The sequence below is a fragment of the Oncorhynchus keta genome, chromosome 27, assembly GCF_023373465.1.
Source record: "Oncorhynchus keta strain PuntledgeMale-10-30-2019 chromosome 27, Oket_V2, whole genome shotgun sequence".
NCBI classification, from domain to species: domain Eukaryota; kingdom Metazoa; phylum Chordata; class Actinopteri; order Salmoniformes; family Salmonidae; genus Oncorhynchus; species Oncorhynchus keta.
In genome coordinates, this window is record NC_068447.1 from 644,069 (window position 1) to 664,142 (window position 20,074).

At 46.0% G+C, this 20,074-nt stretch overlaps 1 protein-coding gene across 2 annotated transcripts in view; it reads left to right on the forward strand.

Moving 5' to 3' along the window:
- Positions 1–20,074, forward strand: part of flna (filamin A, alpha (actin binding protein 280)) — a 94,658-nt gene that overhangs the window by 54,391 nt on the left and 20,193 nt on the right. Inside the window, exons 15-31 of one of the 2 annotated variants that reach the window (XM_052481203.1) lie at positions 1,607–1,750; positions 1,837–1,960; positions 3,115–3,275; positions 3,578–3,668; positions 3,898–4,185; positions 5,708–5,820; positions 5,972–6,121; positions 6,289–6,607; positions 7,218–7,391; positions 12,060–12,222; positions 12,600–12,760; positions 15,297–15,464; positions 15,542–15,665; positions 16,377–16,533; positions 17,199–17,388; positions 17,669–17,692; positions 19,994–20,073. In XM_052481203.1, coding sequence (XP_052337163.1) covers positions 1,607–1,750; positions 1,837–1,960; positions 3,115–3,275; positions 3,578–3,668; positions 3,898–4,185; positions 5,708–5,820; positions 5,972–6,121; positions 6,289–6,607; positions 7,218–7,391; positions 12,060–12,222; positions 12,600–12,760; positions 15,297–15,464; positions 15,542–15,665; positions 16,377–16,533; positions 17,199–17,388; positions 17,669–17,692; positions 19,994–20,073 — 2,631 coding nt within the window. The remainder of the gene's footprint in view (positions 1–1,606; positions 1,751–1,836; positions 1,961–3,114; positions 3,276–3,577; positions 3,669–3,897; positions 4,186–5,707; positions 5,821–5,971; positions 6,122–6,288; positions 6,608–7,217; positions 7,392–12,059; positions 12,223–12,599; positions 12,761–15,296; positions 15,465–15,541; positions 15,666–16,376; positions 16,534–17,198; positions 17,389–17,668; positions 17,693–19,993; position 20,074) is intronic. The other variant, XM_052481202.1, reaches the window with a different exon arrangement.

A 20,074-nucleotide genomic window follows, 5' to 3' on the forward strand; every position in this document is an offset into this window, starting at 1 on the left:
AGTGTGGTCAGATCGTGGTGATCTAGCTGCAGCCTGTCCTCTGTCCTCTTTCTCTCCTGTAGCTCCTCGTAGTGTGGTCAGATCGTGATGATCTAGCTGCAGCCTGTCCTCTGTCCTCTTTCTCTCCTGCAGCTCCTCTCGTAGTGTTGTCAGATCGTGGTGATCTAGCTGCAGCCTGTCCTCTGTCCTCTTTCTCTCCTGCAGCTCCTCGTAGTGAGGCCAGATCGTGGTGATCTAGCTGCAGCCTGTCCTCTGTCCTGTTTCTCTCCTGTAGCTCCTCGTAGTGTGGTCAGATCGTGGTGATCTAGCTGCAGCCTGTCCTCTGTCCTTTCTCTCCTGTAGCTCCTCGTAGTGTGGTCAGATCGTGGTGATCTAGCTGCAGCCTGTCCTGTTTCTCTCCTGCAGCTCCTCGTAGTGTGGTCAGATCGTGGTGATCTAGCTGCAGCCTGTCCTCTGTCCTGTTTCTCTCCTGTAGCTCCTCGTAGTGTGGTCAGATCGTGGTGATCTAGCTGCAGCCTGTCCTCTGTCCTTCTCTCCTGTAGCTCCTCGTAGTGTGGTCAGATCGTGGGTATCTAGCTGCAGCCTGTCCTCTAGGATGGTGAGGGTACTAAGGGTCTCTGTCTAGGATGGTGAGGGTACTAAGGGTCTCTCTCTCTAGGATGGTGAGGGTACTAAGGGTCTCTCTCTCTAGGATGGTGAGGGTACTAAGGGTCTCTCTCTAGGATGGTGAGGGTACTAAGGGTCTCTCTCTCTAGGATGGTGAGGGTACTAAGGGTCTCTGTCTAGGATGGTGAGGGTACTAAGGGTCTCTCTCTAGGATGGTGAGGGTACTAAGGGTCTCTCTCTAGGATGGTGAGGGTACTAAGGGTCTCTCTCTCTAGGATGGTGAGGGTACTAAGGGTCTCTGTCTAGGATGGTGAGGGTACTAAGGGTCTCTGTCTAGGATGGTGAGGGTACTAAGGGTCTCTCTCTCTAGGATGGTGAGGGTACTAAGGGTCTCTCTCTAGGATGGTGAGGGTACTAAGGGTCTCTCTCTCTAGGATGGTGAGGGTACTAAGGGTCTCTCTCTCTAGGATGGTGAGGGTACTAAGGGTCTCTCTCTCGGATGGTGAGGGTACTAAGGGTCTCTCTCTCTCTAGGATGGTGAGGGTACTAAGGGTCTCTCTCTCTCTAGGATGGTGAGGGTACTAAGGGTCTCTCTCTCTAGGATGGTGAGGGTACTAAGGGTCTCTCTCTCTAGGATGGTGAGGGTACTAAGGGTCTCTCTCTCGGATGGTGAGGGTACTAAGGGTCTCTCTCTCTCTAGGATGGTGAGGGTACTAAGGGTCTCTCTCTCTCTAGGATGGTGAGGGTACTAAGGGTCTCTCTCTCTAGGATGGTGAGGGTACTAAGGGTGTCGCTGTCTCTCTCTAGGATGGTGAGGGTACTAAGGGTGTCGCTGTCTCTCTCTAGGATGGTGAGGGTACTAAGGGTGTCGCTGTCTCTCTCTAGGATGGTGAGGGTACTAAGGGTGTCGCTGTCTCTCTCTAGGATGGTGAGGGTACTAAGGGTCTCTCTGTCTCTCTCTAGGATGGTGAGGGTACTAAGGGTCTCTGTCTCTCTCTAGGATGGTGAGGGAACCCCAGTAGATGTCCAGGTGAAGGATAACGGAAATGGAACGTACACCTGCAGTTACACCCCCAAGAAACCCCTCAAACACACCGTCATGGCGTCCTGGGGCGGGGTCAACATACCGGACAGTCCCTTCAGGGTGAGCACCCATACAGAAGAAATGCTGAATGGGGACTTCAGCTTCACATACACACACTCTTCCTGACCGTTTTCTTGTGTGTGTAGATGACTATCGGGGCAGGCTGCCACCCTAACAAGGTGAAGGTGTCAGGTCCTGGTGTGGCTAAAACAGGGCTGAAGGCATTTGAACCAACATTCTTCACTGTGGACTGTGCTGAGGCAGGTCAAGGTAAGATCTTTACACTACACCAGCCCAATTCTGATTCCCTGTACTACTGGGGAGTAGTGCTCAGACCATGTGCTTGACCAGCTGGCAAGTGTCTTCACTGACATTTTCAACCTCTCCCTGACCCAGTCTGTAATACCAACAGTCCCTGTGCCCAAGAACGCCAAGGTAACCTGTCTAAATGACTACCGACCCGTAGCGCTCAAGTCTGTAGCCATGAAATGCTTTGAAAGGCTGGTCATGGCTCACAACACCGTCGGACCAGCTCCATTTCTCATAGCGCCCCAACAGATCAACAGATGACGCCATCTCTATTGCACTCCACACAGCCTTCTCCCACCTGGACAGAAGGAACACATACAGTCCAAAGTTTGGACACCTACCCATTCAAGTGTTTTTTCTTATATATAATAATATATATATATAATATAATCATATTTTTCTTAATTTTGTTACTGTTTTCTACATTGTTTAATAATAGTGAAGACATTAAAACTATAGAATAACGCATGTGGAGTCATGTAGTAACCAAAAAAGGTGTTAAACGAATCTGAAATATATTTGATTTGTTAAAGAAGCCACCCTGTCTGGATGACAGCTGTGGACCCTCTGGGCATCAGAGATGGAGAGTGTCGATTTCCTGACATCTCTTCACGTTTATTCAACGTTATTAATATCTCAAAAGTACCCTTTTCGATTTGGCTCATTTTAGATATAGTTTGGAACAAAATACTCTTCCAACATGTTGGCTTTCTGGTACGTTTAACGATGTGACCCATTTTAAACAGAAATTGGTCAATGACAAATCACAGCACACTAAAGTTTAAAGGTTACTTCTGAGAGATTATTTTTGTTTAAGTGAATGTGTAAGAGCACACACACTATGGAACATAATGATACCAAGAGGTCTCATGTTAACATGTCACAGGGTCTGAATTAATCTGGATCAAGTCAAGAGGTCGGACTACTTTCCGAATACGCTGTAAAAAGCATGTCAAACATTATTCCTCCGAATGAAGTTCCTATGTGATAATTATCTGAATCCCAAAATATTTAATGCATACGCTAAATTGGCCCGCTGTCTTCCGGTGAGATCCCACTTCTATCTTTGCCATGTCATTGTACAGCTAATATTTGTGTGTGTGTGTGCCCCCCAGGTGACATCAGTATCGGTATAAAGTGCTCTCCAGGTGTGGTGGGACCGGCGGAGGCAGACATCGACTTCGACATCATCAGGAACGACAACGACACGTTTACCGTTAAATACACACCGCCAGGAGCTGGTAGTTACACCATCATGGTGCTGTTTGCTGACCAGGTGGGTAGTGTGTTTACGGTAGTACACCCCGCCAGGCGCTCGTAGTTGACCAGGTGGGTAGTGTGTTTATGGTAGTACACCCCGCCAGACGCTGGTAGTTACACCATCATGGTGCTGTTTTCTGACCAGGTGGGTAGAGTGTGTTTACGGTAGTACACCCCGCCAGGCGCTGGTAGTGTGGCAAACCAGTCATGGTGGTAGGAGTGTCTCTTTCCTCTCTGCGTTCCAGTTCACCAGCTCCTGTTAATGTTGGCTGACTTCGTCCTTGATAGTATGTGTGACACCACCTCTCTGTGTTCCAGACCATCCCCATGACTCCCATCAGGATCAAAGTTGACCCGTCACACGACGCCAGCAAGGTCAAGGCTGAGGGACCTGGACTCAACCGCAGTGGTGAGACACGAACACACGCTAAACACTCAAAAGCTACGAAAGACAGGAAGTTAAAGTCAGCCTTCACATACACGATACCAATAATGAATCCTTTCTTGGTTTCCTCCCCTCCCTCCAGGTGTGGAGTTGACCAAGCCAACCCACTTCGCAGTACTCACCTTTTCATCCACCAGAGATAACTAACCCTTCCCTGTTCCATGGCCTCTCTCCCCTCTTTTCTCTCGTCCAGGTGTGGAGTTGACCAAGCCAACCCACTTCACAGTAAACACCAAGGCTGCAGGTAAAGCCAAGCTGGACGCTGTGTTCTCCGGCCCGGTTAAAGGAGAGGTCGTTAAGGACTTTGAGATCATTAACAACCATGACAACACTCACACGGTCAAGTACACCCCCATCCAGCAGGGGCCTCTGGGAGTGGCCGTCACCTACGGAGGAGATTCTATTCCCAAGAGCCCCTTCTCCATCCCTGTGGCTCCAAGCCTTGACCTCAGCAAGATACAAGTTGATGGACTGGGAGACAGTATGTACAAGAACCACTACAGTATATAGTATAGATAGTGATATAGGATCTGTAGTGTGTAGATGGTGCTGTAGTATAGATAGTGATATAGGATCTGTAGTATAGATAGTGATATAGGATCTGTAGTATAGATAGTGATATAGGATCTGTAGTATAGATAGTGATATAGGATCTGTAGTATAGATGGTGATATAGGATCTGTAGTATAGATGGTGATATAGGATCTGTAGTATAGATAGTGATATAGGATCTGTAGTGTGTAGATGGTACTGTAGTATAGATAGTGATATAGGATCTGTAGTATAGATAGTGATATAGGATCTGTAGTGTGTAGATGGTGATATAGGATCTGTAGTGTGTAGATGGTGCTGTAGTATAGATAGTGATATAGGATCTGTAGTATAGATAGTGATATAGGATCTGTAGTATAGATAGTGATATAGGATCTGTAGTATAGATAGTGATATAGGATCTGTAGTATAGATAGTGATATAGGATCTGTAGTATAGATAGTGATATAGGATCTGTAGTATAGATGGTGCTGTAGTATAGATAGTGATATAGGATCTGTAGTATAGATAGTGATATAGATATATATTGTGTAGATGGTGCTGTAGTATAGATAGTGATATAGGATCTGTAGTATAGATAGTGATATAGGATCTGTAGTGTGTAGATGGTACTGTAGTATAGATAGTGATATAGGATCTGTAGTGTGTAGATGGTACTGTAGTATAGATAGTGATATAGGATCTGTAGTATAGATGGTGCTGTAGTATAGATAGTATAGATAGTGATATAGGATCTGTAGTATAGATAGTGATATAGGATCTGTAGTATAGATATATTGTGTAGATGGTACTGTAGTATAGATAGTGATATAGAAAATGGCCAGAAACAAAACTTTCTTCTGAAACTCGTCAGTCTATTTAATGAAGCTGCCAGTTGAGGACTTGTGAGGCGTCTATTTCTCAAACTAGACAGTCCAACATGTTTGTCCTCTTCCTCAGTTGTGCACCAGGGTCTCCTGTTCTTTCTATTCTGGTTAGAGCCAGTTTGCTCTGTTCTGTGAAGGGAGTAGTACACAGCGTTGTACGAGATCTTTAGTTTCTTGGCAATTTCTCGCATGGAATAGCCTTCACTTCTCAGAACAAGAATACTGACTGACGAGTTTCAGAAAGAAAGTCTTCGTTTCTGGCCATTTTGAGCCTGTAATCGAACCCACAAATGCTGATGGTCCAGACACTCAACTAGTCTAAAGAAGGCCAGTTTTTAATTGCTTCTTTAATCAGAATAACAGTTTTCAGCTGTGCTAACATAATCGAAAAAGGGTTTTCTAATGATCAATTAGCCTTTTAAAATGATCAACTTGGATTAGCTAACACAACGTGACATTGGAACACAGGAGTGATGGTTGCTGATAATGGGCCTCTACGCCATTAGATTTTTGAGCGACTTAGTCATTGTTCAAGTGTAGTAGTGTCTAAGCATCCTCTCTTCCTGTATCTGTCTCGCTCTGTAGAGATAACAGTGGGTAAGGACCAGGAAGTGACCGTGAAGTCCAAGGGAGCAGGAGGCCAGGGGAAGGTGGGAGCAAAGGTTACAGGGCCCTCTGGGAAACCTGTCACCTGCAAGGTACTGAGCTTGATTGCTTTGCGCCGTTTCAACTGTTATTTATCCTAATTCTATGTTCATTGTTCAACACTTTGGGCTCAAACCATTTTCAAAATGTGCTATACAAATAAGTGTCCTCATTATTCTACTTAATGCTAATATAATTATTCAGGTGGAACCGGGGCTTAAACCAGAGACCAGTCAGGTGAAGTTTATCCCTCGAGAGGCGGGGCCATACCAGGTGGAGCTGACCTATGACAGCGCTCCCATCCCAGGATCCCCTTTCAAACCCACCGCCTACCCCCCCACTGATGCCACCAAGGTAAACATGACCTCTAACCCTTGACCTCTAACCTTAGTTCAAATGACTTGATATTTGACTAGACCTTTATTATAAAATCAAAACAAATCAAAGTTTATTTGTCATATGCACAGAATACAGCATAGTGTTCACAGTACAATTAAATACTTCCTGTGCCCCCCTGTCAGGTGAAGTGTTCCGGCCCAGGGTTGGAGCGTGCCAAGGTGGGAGAGACTGGGGAGTTTGTGGTGGACTGTACCAACGCAGGTCCAGCTGAGCTGACCATAGAGATCATCAGTGACAGTGGGACAGAGGCAGAGGTCCACATCCAGGATAATGGAGACGGAACCTACACCATCACCTACATCCCCCTGTACCCCGGCTCCTACACCCTCACCATCCGCTACGGGGGGCAGGATGTACCCAACTTCCCCGCCCGCCTCACAGTGGAGCCGGCCGTCGATGCCAGTGGAATCCGTGTGTTCGGACCGGGAGTGGAGGGCAAAGGTCAGAGTTCGTTCTTGCTGTGTGATCTAGGCATCAAGGTTGTTGTAGTTGTGTTTTTCTATACTTTTTTATTTCTATTCGGTTTTTCTATTTTGAAGTTTAGTTTATTTTCAGACCTGATTTGTTTGTTTTTTATACAAACATTTCTTTCATTAAAAAAAAAACATGTTTTAGAGTTGGGGACAAAGTATGGTGTCCTTTGGCTAGGCTAGCTCCCTAGTGGGTTTCTTCCCTGTTGGCTAGTGATGGATGCTCGGCCGGTTTGAAACATCGGTCTTCTGGCGGCATTTACCTGTTTTTGCTAAAGGGCAGATCGACCCCATTTAGAAGCTTAAACCCCATAAAGAAGAAAAGCATTGGCCATTAGATTTTTGCCAAAAGTTAAGGAGAAAAAACTAAACACAATTCATGATGGTTATTTTAGTGAGTTTTGGATTCAAAGATAATGGTTTTAGTTTTTCAAATGGGTTTGTTTATTATCTGTTTACTAAATTGTTTCATGAATAGTTTTAATTTGATATAACCTAGGCGTGTTCTGTGTTCTAGGTGTGTTCTAGGCGTGTTCTGTGTTAGCCTGTGTTTATAGATTTGTTAATGTTCTGTGTTCTAGGCGTGTTCCGCGAGGCGACCACAGACTTCACGGTAGACGCCAGAGCTCTGAACCAGACGGGAGGGAACCACATCAAGACAGTGATCCAGAACCCATCTGGATCCGTTACCGACGCTGTCATCACCGACCGTCGTGATGGCACCTACAACGTAGAGTACACTCCCTACGAAGAGGGTGAGTTAGTGCCATCTGCTTGCCATTAAGTGTAGTGAGCATGATGTATACAATCTGTCCACTCTGTATCCAGACACCATGACATGTGTTGTCCAGAATGAGTGATCATGTACACTACTAACAAGAATAGACTGAGTTTCAGAAGAAATCTCATTGTTTCTGGCCATTTTGAGCTTGTAAGCGAACCCACAAATGCTGATGCTCCAGATACTCAACTTGTCTAAAGGCCAGTTTTATTGCTTCTTTAATCAGCACATAATTGCAAAAGGGTTTTCTAATGATTAGTTAGCCTTTTAAAATGATAAACTTGGATTAGCTAACACAACGTGCCATTGGAACACAGGAGTGATGGTTGCTGATAATGGGCCTCTATACACCTATGTAGATATTCCATTAAACAATCTGCCGTTTCCAGCTACAATAGTCATTTACAACATTAACAATGTCTACACTGTATTTCTGATCAATCTGATGTTTTAATGGACAAAAAATGAGCTTTTGAACGGTAGTGTCTGTTTAATGTCCAGGTCCCCCCCCCTGTAGAGGTGATCTATATGATAACTCTGTTTTGTCCAGGTCCCCCCCCCTGTAGAGGTGATCTATATGATAACTCTGTTTTGTCCAGGTCCCCCCACTGTAGAGGTGATCTATATGATAACTCTGTTTAATGTCCAGGTCCCCCCCTGTAGAGGTGATCTATATGATAACTCTGTTTAATGTCCAGGTCCCCCCACTGTAGAGGTGATCTATATGATAACTCTGTTTTGTCCAGGTCCCCCCTGTAGAGGTGATCTATATGATAACTCTGTTTTGTCCAGGTCCCCCTGTAGAGGTGATCTATATGATAACTCTGTTTAATGTCCAGCCCCCCACTGTAGAGGTGATCTATATGATAACTCTGTTTAATGTCCAGGCCCCCCACTGTAGAGGTGATCTATATGATAACTCTGTTTAATGTCCAGGTCCCCCTGTAGAGGTGATCTATATGATAACTCTGTTTAATGTCCAGCCCCCCACTGTAGAGGTGATCTATATGATAACTCTGTTTAATGTCCAGGCCCCCTGTAGAGGTGATCTATATGATAACTCTGTTTTGTCCAGCCCCCCCACTGTAGAGGTGATCTATATGATAACTCTGTTTAATGTCCAGGTCCCCCCACTGTAGAGGTGATCTATATGATAACTCTGTTTAATGTCCAGGTCCCCCCCCACTGTAGAGGTGATCTATATGATAACTCTGTTTAATGTCCAGCCCCCTGTAGAGGTGATCTATATGATAACTCTGTTTAATGTCCAGGTCCCCCCACTGTAGAGGTGATCTATATGATAACTCTGTTTTGTCCAGGTCCCCCCACTGTAGAGGTGATCTATATGATAACTCTGTTTAATGTCCAGCCCCCACTGTAGAGGTGATCTATATGATAACTCTGTTTAATGTCCAGCCCCCCCCCCTGTAGAGGTGATCTATATGATAACTCTGTTTTGTCCAGGTCCCCCTGTAGAGGTGATCTATATGATAACTCTGTTTTGTCCAGGTCCCCCCTGTAGAGGTGATCTATATGATAACTCTGTTTTGTCCAGGTCCCCCTGTAGAGGTGATCTATATGATAACTCTGTTTTGTCCAGGTCCCCCTGTAGAGGTGATCTATATGATAACTCTGTTTTGTCCAGGCCCCCCACTGTAGAGGTGATCTATATGATAACTCTGTTTATGTCCAGGTCCCCCCCACTGTAGAGGTGATCTATATGATAACTCTGTTTTGTCCAGGTCCCCCCACTGTAGAGGTGATCTATATGATAACTCTGTTTTGTCCAGGTCCCCCCCACTGTAGAGGTGATCTATATGATAACTCTGTTTTGTCCAGGTCCCCCTGTAGAGGTGATCTATATGATAACTCTGTTTTGTCCAGGTCCCCCCACTGTAGAGGTGATCTATATGATAACTCTGTTTAATGTCCAGGTCCCCCCTGTAGAGGGGATATATATGATAACTCTGTTTTGTCCAGGCCCCCCCCACTGTAGAGGTGATCTATATGATAACTCTGTTTTGTCCAGGTTCCCCCTGTAGAGGTGATCTATATGATAACTCTGTTTAATGTCCAGGTTCCCCCTGTAGAGGTGATCTATATGATAACTCTGTTTAATGTCCAGCCCCCCTGTAGAGGTGATCTATATGATAACTCTGTTTTGTCCAGGTCCCCCTGTAGAGGTGATCTATATGATAACTCTGTTTTGTCCATGTCCCCCCTGTAGAGGTGATCTATATGATAACTCTGTTTTGTCCAGGTCCCCCTGTAGAGGTGATCTATATGATAACTCTGTTTAATGTCCAGGTCCCCCCACTGTAGAGGTGATCTATATGATAACTCTGTTTAATGTCCAGGCCCCCCACTGTAGAGGTGATCTATATGATAACTCTGTTTTGTCCAGCCCCCCTGTAGAGGTGATCTATATGATAACTCTGTTTAATGTCCAGCCCCCTGTAGAGGTGATCTATATGATAACTCTGTTTTGTCCAGGTCCCCCCTGTAGAGGTGATCTATATGATAACTCTGTTTTGTCCAGGTCCCCCCCCCCTGTAGAGGTGATCTATATGATAACTCTGTTTTGTCCAGGTCCCCCCACTGTAGAGGTGATCTATATGATAACTCTGTTTAATGTCCAGGTCCCCCTGTAGAGGTGATCTATATGATAACTCTGTTTTGTCCAGGTCCCCCCTGTAGAGGTGATCTATATGATAACTCTGTTTTGTCCAGGTCCCCCCCTGTAGAGGTGATCTATATGATAACTCTGTTTAATGTCCAGGTCCCCCCTGTAGAGGTGATCTATATGATAACTCTGTTTTGTCCAGGTCCCCCCTGTAGAGGTGATCTATATGATAACTCTGTTTAATGTCCAGGTCCCCCCTGTAGAGGTGATCTATATGATAACTCTGTTTAATGTCCAGCCCCCCCCACTGTAGAGGTGATCTATATGATAACTCTGTTTTGTCCAGGTCCCCTCCCACTGTAGAGGTGATCTATATGATAACTCTGTTTAATGTCCAGGTCCCCCCCCCCCCTGTAGAGGTGATCTATATGATAACTCTGTTTAATGTCCAGCCCCCTGTAGAGGTGATCTATATGATAACTCTGTTTTGTCCAGGTCCCCCCACTGTAGAGGTGATCTATATGATAACTCTGTTTTGTCCAGGTCCCCCCTGTAGAGGTGATCTATATGATAACTCTGTTTTGTCCAGGTCCCCCCACTGTAGAGGTGATCTATATGATAACTCTGTTTAATGTCCAGGTCCCCCCTGTAGAGGTGATCTATATGATAACTCTGTTTAATGTCCAGGTCCCCCCCACTGTAGAGGTGATCTATATGATAACTCTGTTTAATGTCCAGGTCCCCCCACTGTAGAGGTGATCTATATGATAACTCTGTTTAATGTCCAGGTCCCCCCTGTAGAGGTGATCTATATGATAACTCTGTTTAATGTCCAGGTCCCCCCCCTGTAGAGGTGATCTATATGATAACTCTGTTTAATGTCCAGGTCCCCCCACTGTAGAGGTGATATATATGATAACTCTGTTTTGTCCAGGTCCCCCACTGTAGAGGTGATCTATATGATAACTCTGTTTTGTCCAGGTCCCCCCTGTAGAGGTGATCTATATGATAACTCTGTTTTGTCCAGGTCCCCCCTGTAGAGGTGATCTATATGATAACTCTGTTTTGTCCAGGTCCCCCTGTAGAGGTGATCTATATGATAACTCTGTTTAATGTCCAGGTCCCCCCTGTAGAGGTGATCTATATGATAACTCTGTTTTGTCCAGGTCCCCCCACTGTAGAGGTGATCTATATGATAACTCTGTTTTGTCCAGGTCCCCCCTGTAGAGGTGATCTATATGATAACTCTGTTTTGTCCAGGTCCCCCCTGTAGAGGTGATCTATATGATAACTCTGTTTAATGTCCAGGTCCCCCCACTGTAGAGGTGATCTATATGATAACTCTGTTTAATGTCCAGGTCCCCCCTGTAGAGGTGATCTATATGATAACTCTGTTTTGTCCAGGTCCCCCTGTAGAGGTGATCTATATGATAACTCTGTTTTGTCCAGGTCCCCCCTGTAGAGGTGATCTATATGATAACTCTGTTTTGTCCAGGTCCCCCCTGTAGAGGTGATCTATATGATAACTCTGTTTAATGTCCAGGTCCCCCTGTAGAGGTGATCTATATGATAACTCTGTTTTGTCCAGGTCCCCCCACTGTAGAGGTGATCTATATGATAACTCTGTTTTGTCCAGGTCCCCCCTGTAGAGGTGATCTATATGATAACTCTGTTTTGTCCAGGTCCCCCCTGTAGAGGTGATCTATATGATAACTCTGTTTTGTCCAGGTCCCCCCTGTAGAGGTGATCTATATGATAACTCTGTTTTGTCCAGGTCCCCCCCCCCCTGTAGAGGTGATCTATATGATAACTCTGTTTAATGTCCAGCCCCCCCCCCACTGTAGAGGTGATCTATATGATAACTCTGTTTAATGTCCAGGTCCCCCCTGTAGAGGTGATCTATATGATAACTCTGTTTTGTCCAGGTCCCCCCCTGTAGAGGTGATCTATATGATAACTCTGTTTAATGTCCAGGTCCCCCTGTAGAGGTGATCTATATGATAACTCTGTTTTGTCCAGGTCCCCACAGTGTGAAGGTGGCGTACGATGAGTCTCCAGTTCCCAAAAGTCCGTTCCGCGTGGCAGTGACAGAGGGTTGTGACCCGGGGCGTGTACGTGCACATGGACCCGGCTTGGACAGTGGCATCACCAACAAAGCCAACAAATTCACTGTGGAAACTCGGTACGAGAGACACACTAACCCACATTGAGGATAGATTTTTTTAGTTTGAATTCCCATGTACCAAATAAAAATGTTTAAAAAAATACAAGTTAAGTAGGTTTCCATCGCATTTTGGTTGGTTTTGTCACTAAAATGTTGCGTCATATTGCGACTGGCTCAGATACAGTGCCGGTATAGCATACGTCACATGATGGAATAATCCCACAGCATGATGGTGTTATTATAGCAAGAGTTTTCACCTCCATTTCTCACATCGTTCATTTTACACAAAAACATTCCATCTTGCATATTGGAGATGTATTTATATTTTTAACAGACATGTACTTTACCCGTATGAAAAGGAAACCTGGTTAGGATGATGATCTGTCTCTCTGTAGTGGTGCGGGTACAGGTGGTCTGGGTCTGGCTGTCGAGGGCCCGTCGGAGGCTAAGATGTCCTGCACCGACAACAAAGATGGCAGCTGCAGCGTAGAGTACATTCCCTACGAGGCTGGAACGTATAACCTCAACATCACCTACGGAGGACAGCCCATCGCTGGTACGGACACACACACACAGATACACGCTGGTACGGATACACACAGATACACGCTGGTACGGACACACATTTCAGATACACGCTGGTACGGACACACACAGATACACGCTGGATACGGACACACACAGATACACGCTGGTACGGATACAACACACAGATACACGCTGGTACGGATACACACACACAGATACACGCTGGTACGGATACCCACACAGATACACGCTGATGTCCTGCGGACACACACACACAGATACACGCTGGTACGGATACACACACACACACACACACACACACACACACACAGATACACGCTGGTACGGACACACACTGGTACTTTGTATTGTGAAGCTAGCTAGTGATCTTCCCAATCTCAAAACAAACTGTCAGCGAATACAACAAGAGTAGACTTCACTGTGAAATACTTACTTACAAGCTCTTAACCAACAGTGCAGTTCAAGAAGAAGAACATATTTACCAAGTTGACTAAAATCAAAAGTAACACAATGAGAATAACAAAGGCTACATACAGGGGGCACCTCGACTGAGTCGGTGTGCAGGGGTACAGGCTAGTAGAGGTCATCTGTACATGTAGGTGGGGGTGAAGTGACTATCCATAGATAATAAACAGAGTAGCAGCATTGTATAAAATGGAGTGGGGGGGTCGTCAATGTAAATTGTCCGGTGGTGATTTAATGAATTGTTCAGCAGTCTTGTTGCTTGGGGGGGTTAGAAGCTGTTGAGGAGCCTTTTGGTCCTAGACTTGGCTCTCCAGTACCGCTTGCCGTGCGGTAGCAGACTTTGGTGATCGGAGTCTCTGACAATTTCAAGGGATTTCCTCTGACACCGCTTATTATATAGGTCCTGGATGGCAGGCAGCTTGGCCCCAATGGTGTACTGGGTGGGTATCAGGGATGATGCTATTGATGTGAGCATTGACCTTTCAAAGCACTTCATGGCTACTGACGTGAGTGCCACGTGGCAAGTTACCTTCGCTTCTTTGGGCACAGCGACTACGGTGGTCTGCTGGAAACATGTAGGTATTAGACTCAGAACAGGGAGAGGTTGAAAATGTCAGTGAAGACACTTGACAGTTGGTCCACGCATGCTTTGAGTACACGTCCTGGTAATCCGTCTGGCCCAGCGGCTTTGAATGTTGACCTACTTTCAAGGTTTTGTTAATGTCGGCTACCTAGAGCTTTCTCACACAGTCATCCAGAACAGCTGGTGCTCTCGTGCATGCTTCAGTGTTGCTTGCCTCCAAGTGAGCATAAAAAGCATATCATCTGGTAGGCTCGCGTCTGGGTTTCCCTTTTGTAGTCCATAATAGTTTTCTAGCCCTGCCACATCCGACGAGCATCTCAGCCGGTGTAGTAAGATTCAATCTTAATCTATCTTGACGCTTTTCTTGTTTGATCCCACCATCTGAGGGCATAGCGGGATTTCTTATAAGTGTCCGGATTAGTCTCCTTCTCCTTGAAGTGGCAGCTCTGGCCTTTAGTTCGATGTGGATGTTGCCTGTAATCCATGGCTTCTGGTTGGGATATGTACGTACAGTCACTGTGGAGACTACGTTATTGATGAAGCCGGTGACTGAGGTGGTGTACTCCTCAATGCCATTGGATGAATCCCTGACCCTATTCCAGTCTGCTAACAAAACAGTCCTGTAGTGTAGCATCCGCATCGTCAGACTACTTCCGTATTGAGCGAGTCGCTGGTACTTCCTGCTTTAGTTTTTGCTTGTAAGCAGGAATCAAGAGGATGGAATTATGGTCAGATTTGCCAAATGTGGGGGGGAGCGCTTTGTATGCATCTCTGGAGTAAAGGTGTTTTTTTTTATATTCATTTTTTATTTTTTGTATTTTTTTCCTCGTGGCATGCTGGTAAAAATGTGGTAACTGATTTAAGTTTCCCTGCATTAAAGTCCCCGGCCACTAGGAGCGCCGCTTCTGGTTGGGAATTTTATTTTTTACTTATGACTTATTAGTTTGTTTTGAGTGAACTTAATGCCAGCTTCGCTTTGGTGGTTAATAGACTGCTACGAATAGTGTGGTCTACAGCTTATCATAAGGTATTCTACCTCAGGCGAACAATACCTCGAGACTTCTTTAATATTAGAAACCAGCTGTTTATTGACAAACACATCCCCAACCCTCGTCTTACCAGACGTAGCTGTTCTGTTTTGCCGGTGCATGGAAAATCCCGCCAGTTCTATATTATCTGTGTCATCGTTCAGCCACGTCTCGGTGAAACATAAGATGTTAGGTTTTTAATGTCCCGTTGGTAGGATCATCTTAATCGTAGGTCATCAATTTTATTTTCCAATGATTGCAAGTTAGCAAGAAGAATGGAAGGCAATGGGAGTTTACTCTCTGGCCTCTGGATTCTCAGAAGGATCCCCGCTCTGCGGCCTCTTTTCCAGAATCTGTGAGGCTAGCTAGTGATCTTCCCAATCTGGGATAATAAAGAACTAGTACAACATCCACTAAACCTCCCGGTCTACCCTCTCTTTCTCCCCCATCTCTTGCACTGTCTTTAGGCAGTCCATTCCAGGTTCCTGTCAGTGACACGGTGGACAGTTCTAAGGTGAAGTGCCAGGGGGTGGGGCTTGGAACCAACGTGCGTGCCAACATTCCACAGGCCTTCACAGTGGACGCCTCTAAAGCAGGAGTCGCCCCTCTACAAGTCAGAGTACAGGGACCCAAAGGTGTGTGCCAGCCCTTTATTTGATTCTAGAACTTTTGGTTCCTGTGTCCAACTCTGGCTTCTCTGTGTGGTGTGTAGGTGTAGTGGAGCCAGCAGAGTTGGTGGATAATGGAGACCAGACTCACACCGTGAACTACATCCCGACCAGAGAGGGACCTTACTCTATCAACGTACTGTATGCTGACCAAGAGATCCCACGCAGGTAACACACACGCACACACACACAGGTAATGCACACACACTCCTGCAAAGTTCTTGTCACATGCACAGGATATACAGGATATAGGTGTAAACGGACAGTGAGTAGATATAATTATTGGATGACTCTTACCAGAGACACTACGTTACCCAGAGACGCTGGTCTAAATTGCTGGTCATGTAGTAATCCAGCAGATTTTCGTTTAGAAACCGGCATAATCCCAACTAATTCCAATACAAGCATCATAGCTCTCGTATGGATCTGCAGGTAGCTAAAGCTAACCAACTCTGTTCGATGTTAGCTAGCTCACATTAGGCTATAAATATCCATTTCTGATTAGAATAATATTACTACACACATCATACATTTGCTAACTAACATGCTTTAACATAGCAAATAAAAACAACTTCCTGACAAAATTGGAAACGTATCTAGAAAATGTAGCTAGACTCTATATACATGGATCAACATGGCATATATCAACGCTTCACAGCTGGAACCATTTAACTCCGTTTTGTTTTAATCTTATTTTAGCCCCAAAAAACACATTTTGCTACACTTGTTTATTTTCAAACACCTCCTGTGAAGTAGTGACGTGTGACATACGCCTGGTTTCCTGAAACGAGTCACATATCGACATAGACGACACATTTATACACACTACACATTTCTGTGAAAAATGGAGGGACTTCACACAGTTCTGCTACTCTCCAGTCCCTACAAGGTGAAAGTGTTGCCTACCCATGATGCCAGTAAGGTGCGCGCCAGCGGCCCCGGGCTCAACACCACCGGAGTGCCCGCCTCTCTGCCTGTCGAGTTCACCATCGACGTCAAGGATGCAGGAGAGGGGCTGCTCGCCGTGCAGATCACTGTGAGTTCAGTTAACAGACCAATCAGCTATGTCAAGGGGTACATAACCTGTCTGCATGGTCCATAGCTCGCCGTGCAGATCACTGAGTTCAGTTAACAAACCAATCAGCTATGGTCAAGGGGTACATAACCTGTCTGCATGGTCTATAGCTCGCCGTGCAGATCACTGTGAGTTCAGTTAACAAACCAATCAGCTATGGTCAAGGGGTACATAACCTGTCTGCATGGTCTATAGCTCGCCGTGCAGATCACTGTGAGTCCAGTTAACAAACCAATCAGCTATGGTCAAGGGGTACATAACCTGTCTGCATGGTCCATAGCTTGTCTGCAGATCACTGAGTCCTGTTAACAGACCAATCAGTCTACTCCCACTATGTCTGGGTGGCCCGTCTGGGTGGCCCGTCTGGGTGGCATTATTTCAGAGCAGGAGTAAGCTAACCAGGCATTGGATGCATGCATCATGGGGGTGGCATTACCAGCGTCATGGGGGTGGCATTACCAGCGTCATGGGGGTGGCATTACCAGCGTCATGGGGGTGGCATTACCAGCGTCATGGGCCAGCTAGTCACTAGTGGGCCTGTCTCATTTCCATGGCGACATCATCAGTTTGACTGTCTCCATTGGTTACCTCATCTGACGGTCTGTTTGCATGGTGACTGTGTCCAGGACCCAGAGGGGAAGCCTAAGAAGGCCAGTATCCGTGACAACCAGGACGGGACTTACCTGGTGTCGTATGTACCTGACATGACTGGTCGTTACACCATCCTGATAAAGTATGGAGGGGACGAGATCCCTTATTCCCCCTACCGCATCAGGGCTCTACCTACTGGGGACGCCAGCAAATGTACTGTCACAGGTAACAGACACACACACACAGTGTTTTTGGTATGGTATTGTGATGGTTTGAACTGTCCCTTCCTCCACCCTGCTTCACTCCTCATTTGTTTTCATCTGTCCATTTGAAGCACCAGTAGTTGAAGCACCAGTAGTTGAAGCACCAGTAGTTGAAGCACCAGTAGTTGAAGCACCAGTAGTTGAAGCACCAGTAGTTGAAGCACCAGTAGTTGCCTCTCACCCTGACTCTCATTGTGTTTGTCACTGTTTCGCTCCCCTGCTTCCACCCTTCTCCTTCTCAGTGTCAATCGGCGGCCACGGCCTGGGTAAGAACACTTAGATCCACTAGTCTGGTCTTGTTCCGTCTCTGATCCATTACGTTGGTCTGTCTGCATGCAGGATGGCAATACCCATTTTACAGTTCAGCTCCCTTTCCTGACTCACCTCTATCTCTCGCTCTCTTGCTCTCTTTGTCCGTCAATTTCGATTCCAGGGGCTTTATTGGCATGGGAAAGATATGTTAACATTGCCAAAGCAAATGAAATGAATATACAATAGAAAATGAACAGTAAACATGACAGAAGTTCTAAAAGAATAAAGACATTTCTAATATGTTGTGTACAGTGTACAAAATGGAAAATGACTAAATGTAAATACAACCTATTTATAATGGTGTCTGTTCTTCACTGGTTGACCTTTTCTTGTGGCAACAGGTCACAAATCTTGCTGCTGTGATGGGACACTGGTATTTCACCCAGTAGATATGGGAGTTTATCAAAATTGGATTTGTTTTCGAATTCTTTGTGGATCTGTGTAATCTGGGGGAAATATGTATCTCGATGGTCATATATTGGGCAGGAGGTTAGGAAGTGCAGCTCAGTTTCCACCTCATGTTGTGGGCAGTGGGCGCATAGCCTGTCTTCTCTTGAGAGCCATGTCTGCCTACGGCAGCCTTTCTCAATAGCAAGGCTATGCTCACTGAGTCTGTACATAGTCAAAGCTTTCCTTAAGTTAGGGTCAGTCAGTGGTCAGGTATTCTGCTACTGGGACAAATAGCATTGTAGTTTTAAAAAATATATATTTTCATTCCAATGTTTCAACATTCCATGTTTTCTCACGATTTGGTCTAATTGTGTTGCTTCTCTCTCTCTCTCAAGCTCTGTGTCTCTGTAGCTCTCTCTGTGTCTCTGTAGCTCTCTCTGTGTCTCTGTAGCTCTCTCTGTGTCTCTGTAGCTCTCTCTGTCTCTGTAGCTCTCGCTGTGTCTCTGTAGCTCTCGCTGTGTCTCTGTAGCTCTCAAGCTCTCGCTGTCTGTGGCTCTCAAGCTCTCAAGCTCTCAAGCTCTCAAGCTCTCTCTGTGGCTCTGTGTCTCTGTAGCTCTGTAGCTCTCAAGCTCTCTCTGTGGCTCTGTCTCTGTAGCTCTCAAGCTCTGTAGCTCTCAAGCTCTCGCTCTCTGTGTCTCTGTGTCTCTGTGTCTCTGTGTCTCTGTGTCTCTGTGTCTCTGTGTCTCTGTGTCTCTGTGTCTCTGTGTCTCTGTGTCTCTGTGTCTCTCTGTCTCTCTGTCTCTCTGTCTCTCTGTCTCTCTGTCTCTCTGTCTCTCTGTCTCTCTGTCTCTCTGTCTCTCTGTCTCTCTGTCTCTCTGTCTCTCTGTCTCTCTGTCTCTCTGTCTCTCTGTCTCTCTGTCTCTCTGTCTCTCTGTAGCTCTCGCTCTCTCTGTCTCTGTCTCTGTAGCTCTCGCTCTCTCTGTCTCTGTCTCTGTAGCTCTCGCTCTCTCTGTCTCTGTCTCTGTAGCTCTCGCTCTCTCTGTCTCTGTGTCTCTGTAGCTCTCGCTCTCTCTGTCTCTGTGTCTCTGTAGCTCTCGCTCTCTCTGTCTCTGTGTCTCTGTAGCTCTCGCTCTCTCTGTCTCTGTGTCTCTGTAGCTCTCGCTCTCTCTGTCTCTGTGTCTCTGTAGCTCTCGCTCTCTCTGTGTCTCTGTGTCTCTGTAGCTCTCGCTCTCTCTGTGTCTCTGTGTCTCTGTAGCTCTCGCTCTCTCTGTGTCTCTGTGTCTCTGTAGCTCTCGCTCTCTCTGTGTCTCTGTGTCTCTGTAGCTCTCGCTCTCTCTGTGTCTCTGTGTCTCTGTAGCTCTCGCTCTCTCTGTGTCTCTGTGTCTCTGTGGCTCTGTAGCTCTCAAGCTCTTGCTCTCTCTGTGTCTCTCTGTGTCTCTGTATCTCTGTGTCTCTGTAGCTCTCAAGCTCTTGCTCTCTCTGTGTCTCTGTAGCTCTCAAGCTCTCGCTCTCTCTGTGTCTCTGTAGCTCTCAAGCTCTCGCTCTCTCTGTGTCTCTGTAGCTCTCAAGCTCTCGCTCTCTCTGTGTCTCTGTAGCTCTCAAGCTCTCTCTAGCTCGCTCTCTAACTAACGTAGTTTACCTGTAGTACTAGTTTGGCATGGTGAATGACATTGTGGGTAATGGAGTTGATATGAGGCTGGATGTTGTATGCTGCTGATAGTAAACTGTCTGTATAACATGTCTGAAATGACTCCCTATCTAGTGCACTCTATAAGGAATAGGGCTTGTGGAGAGGATGCATGGATGACTTGTGGGAGGGAGGGTCAGGCTTCCTGTGTGACCGTTTCTCTTCATCTGTCTCTCAGGAGCCGGTGTGGGTCCAACTATCCAGATCGGAGAGCAGACTGTCATTACTGTGGATGCAAAGGCTGCTGGGAAAGGAAAGG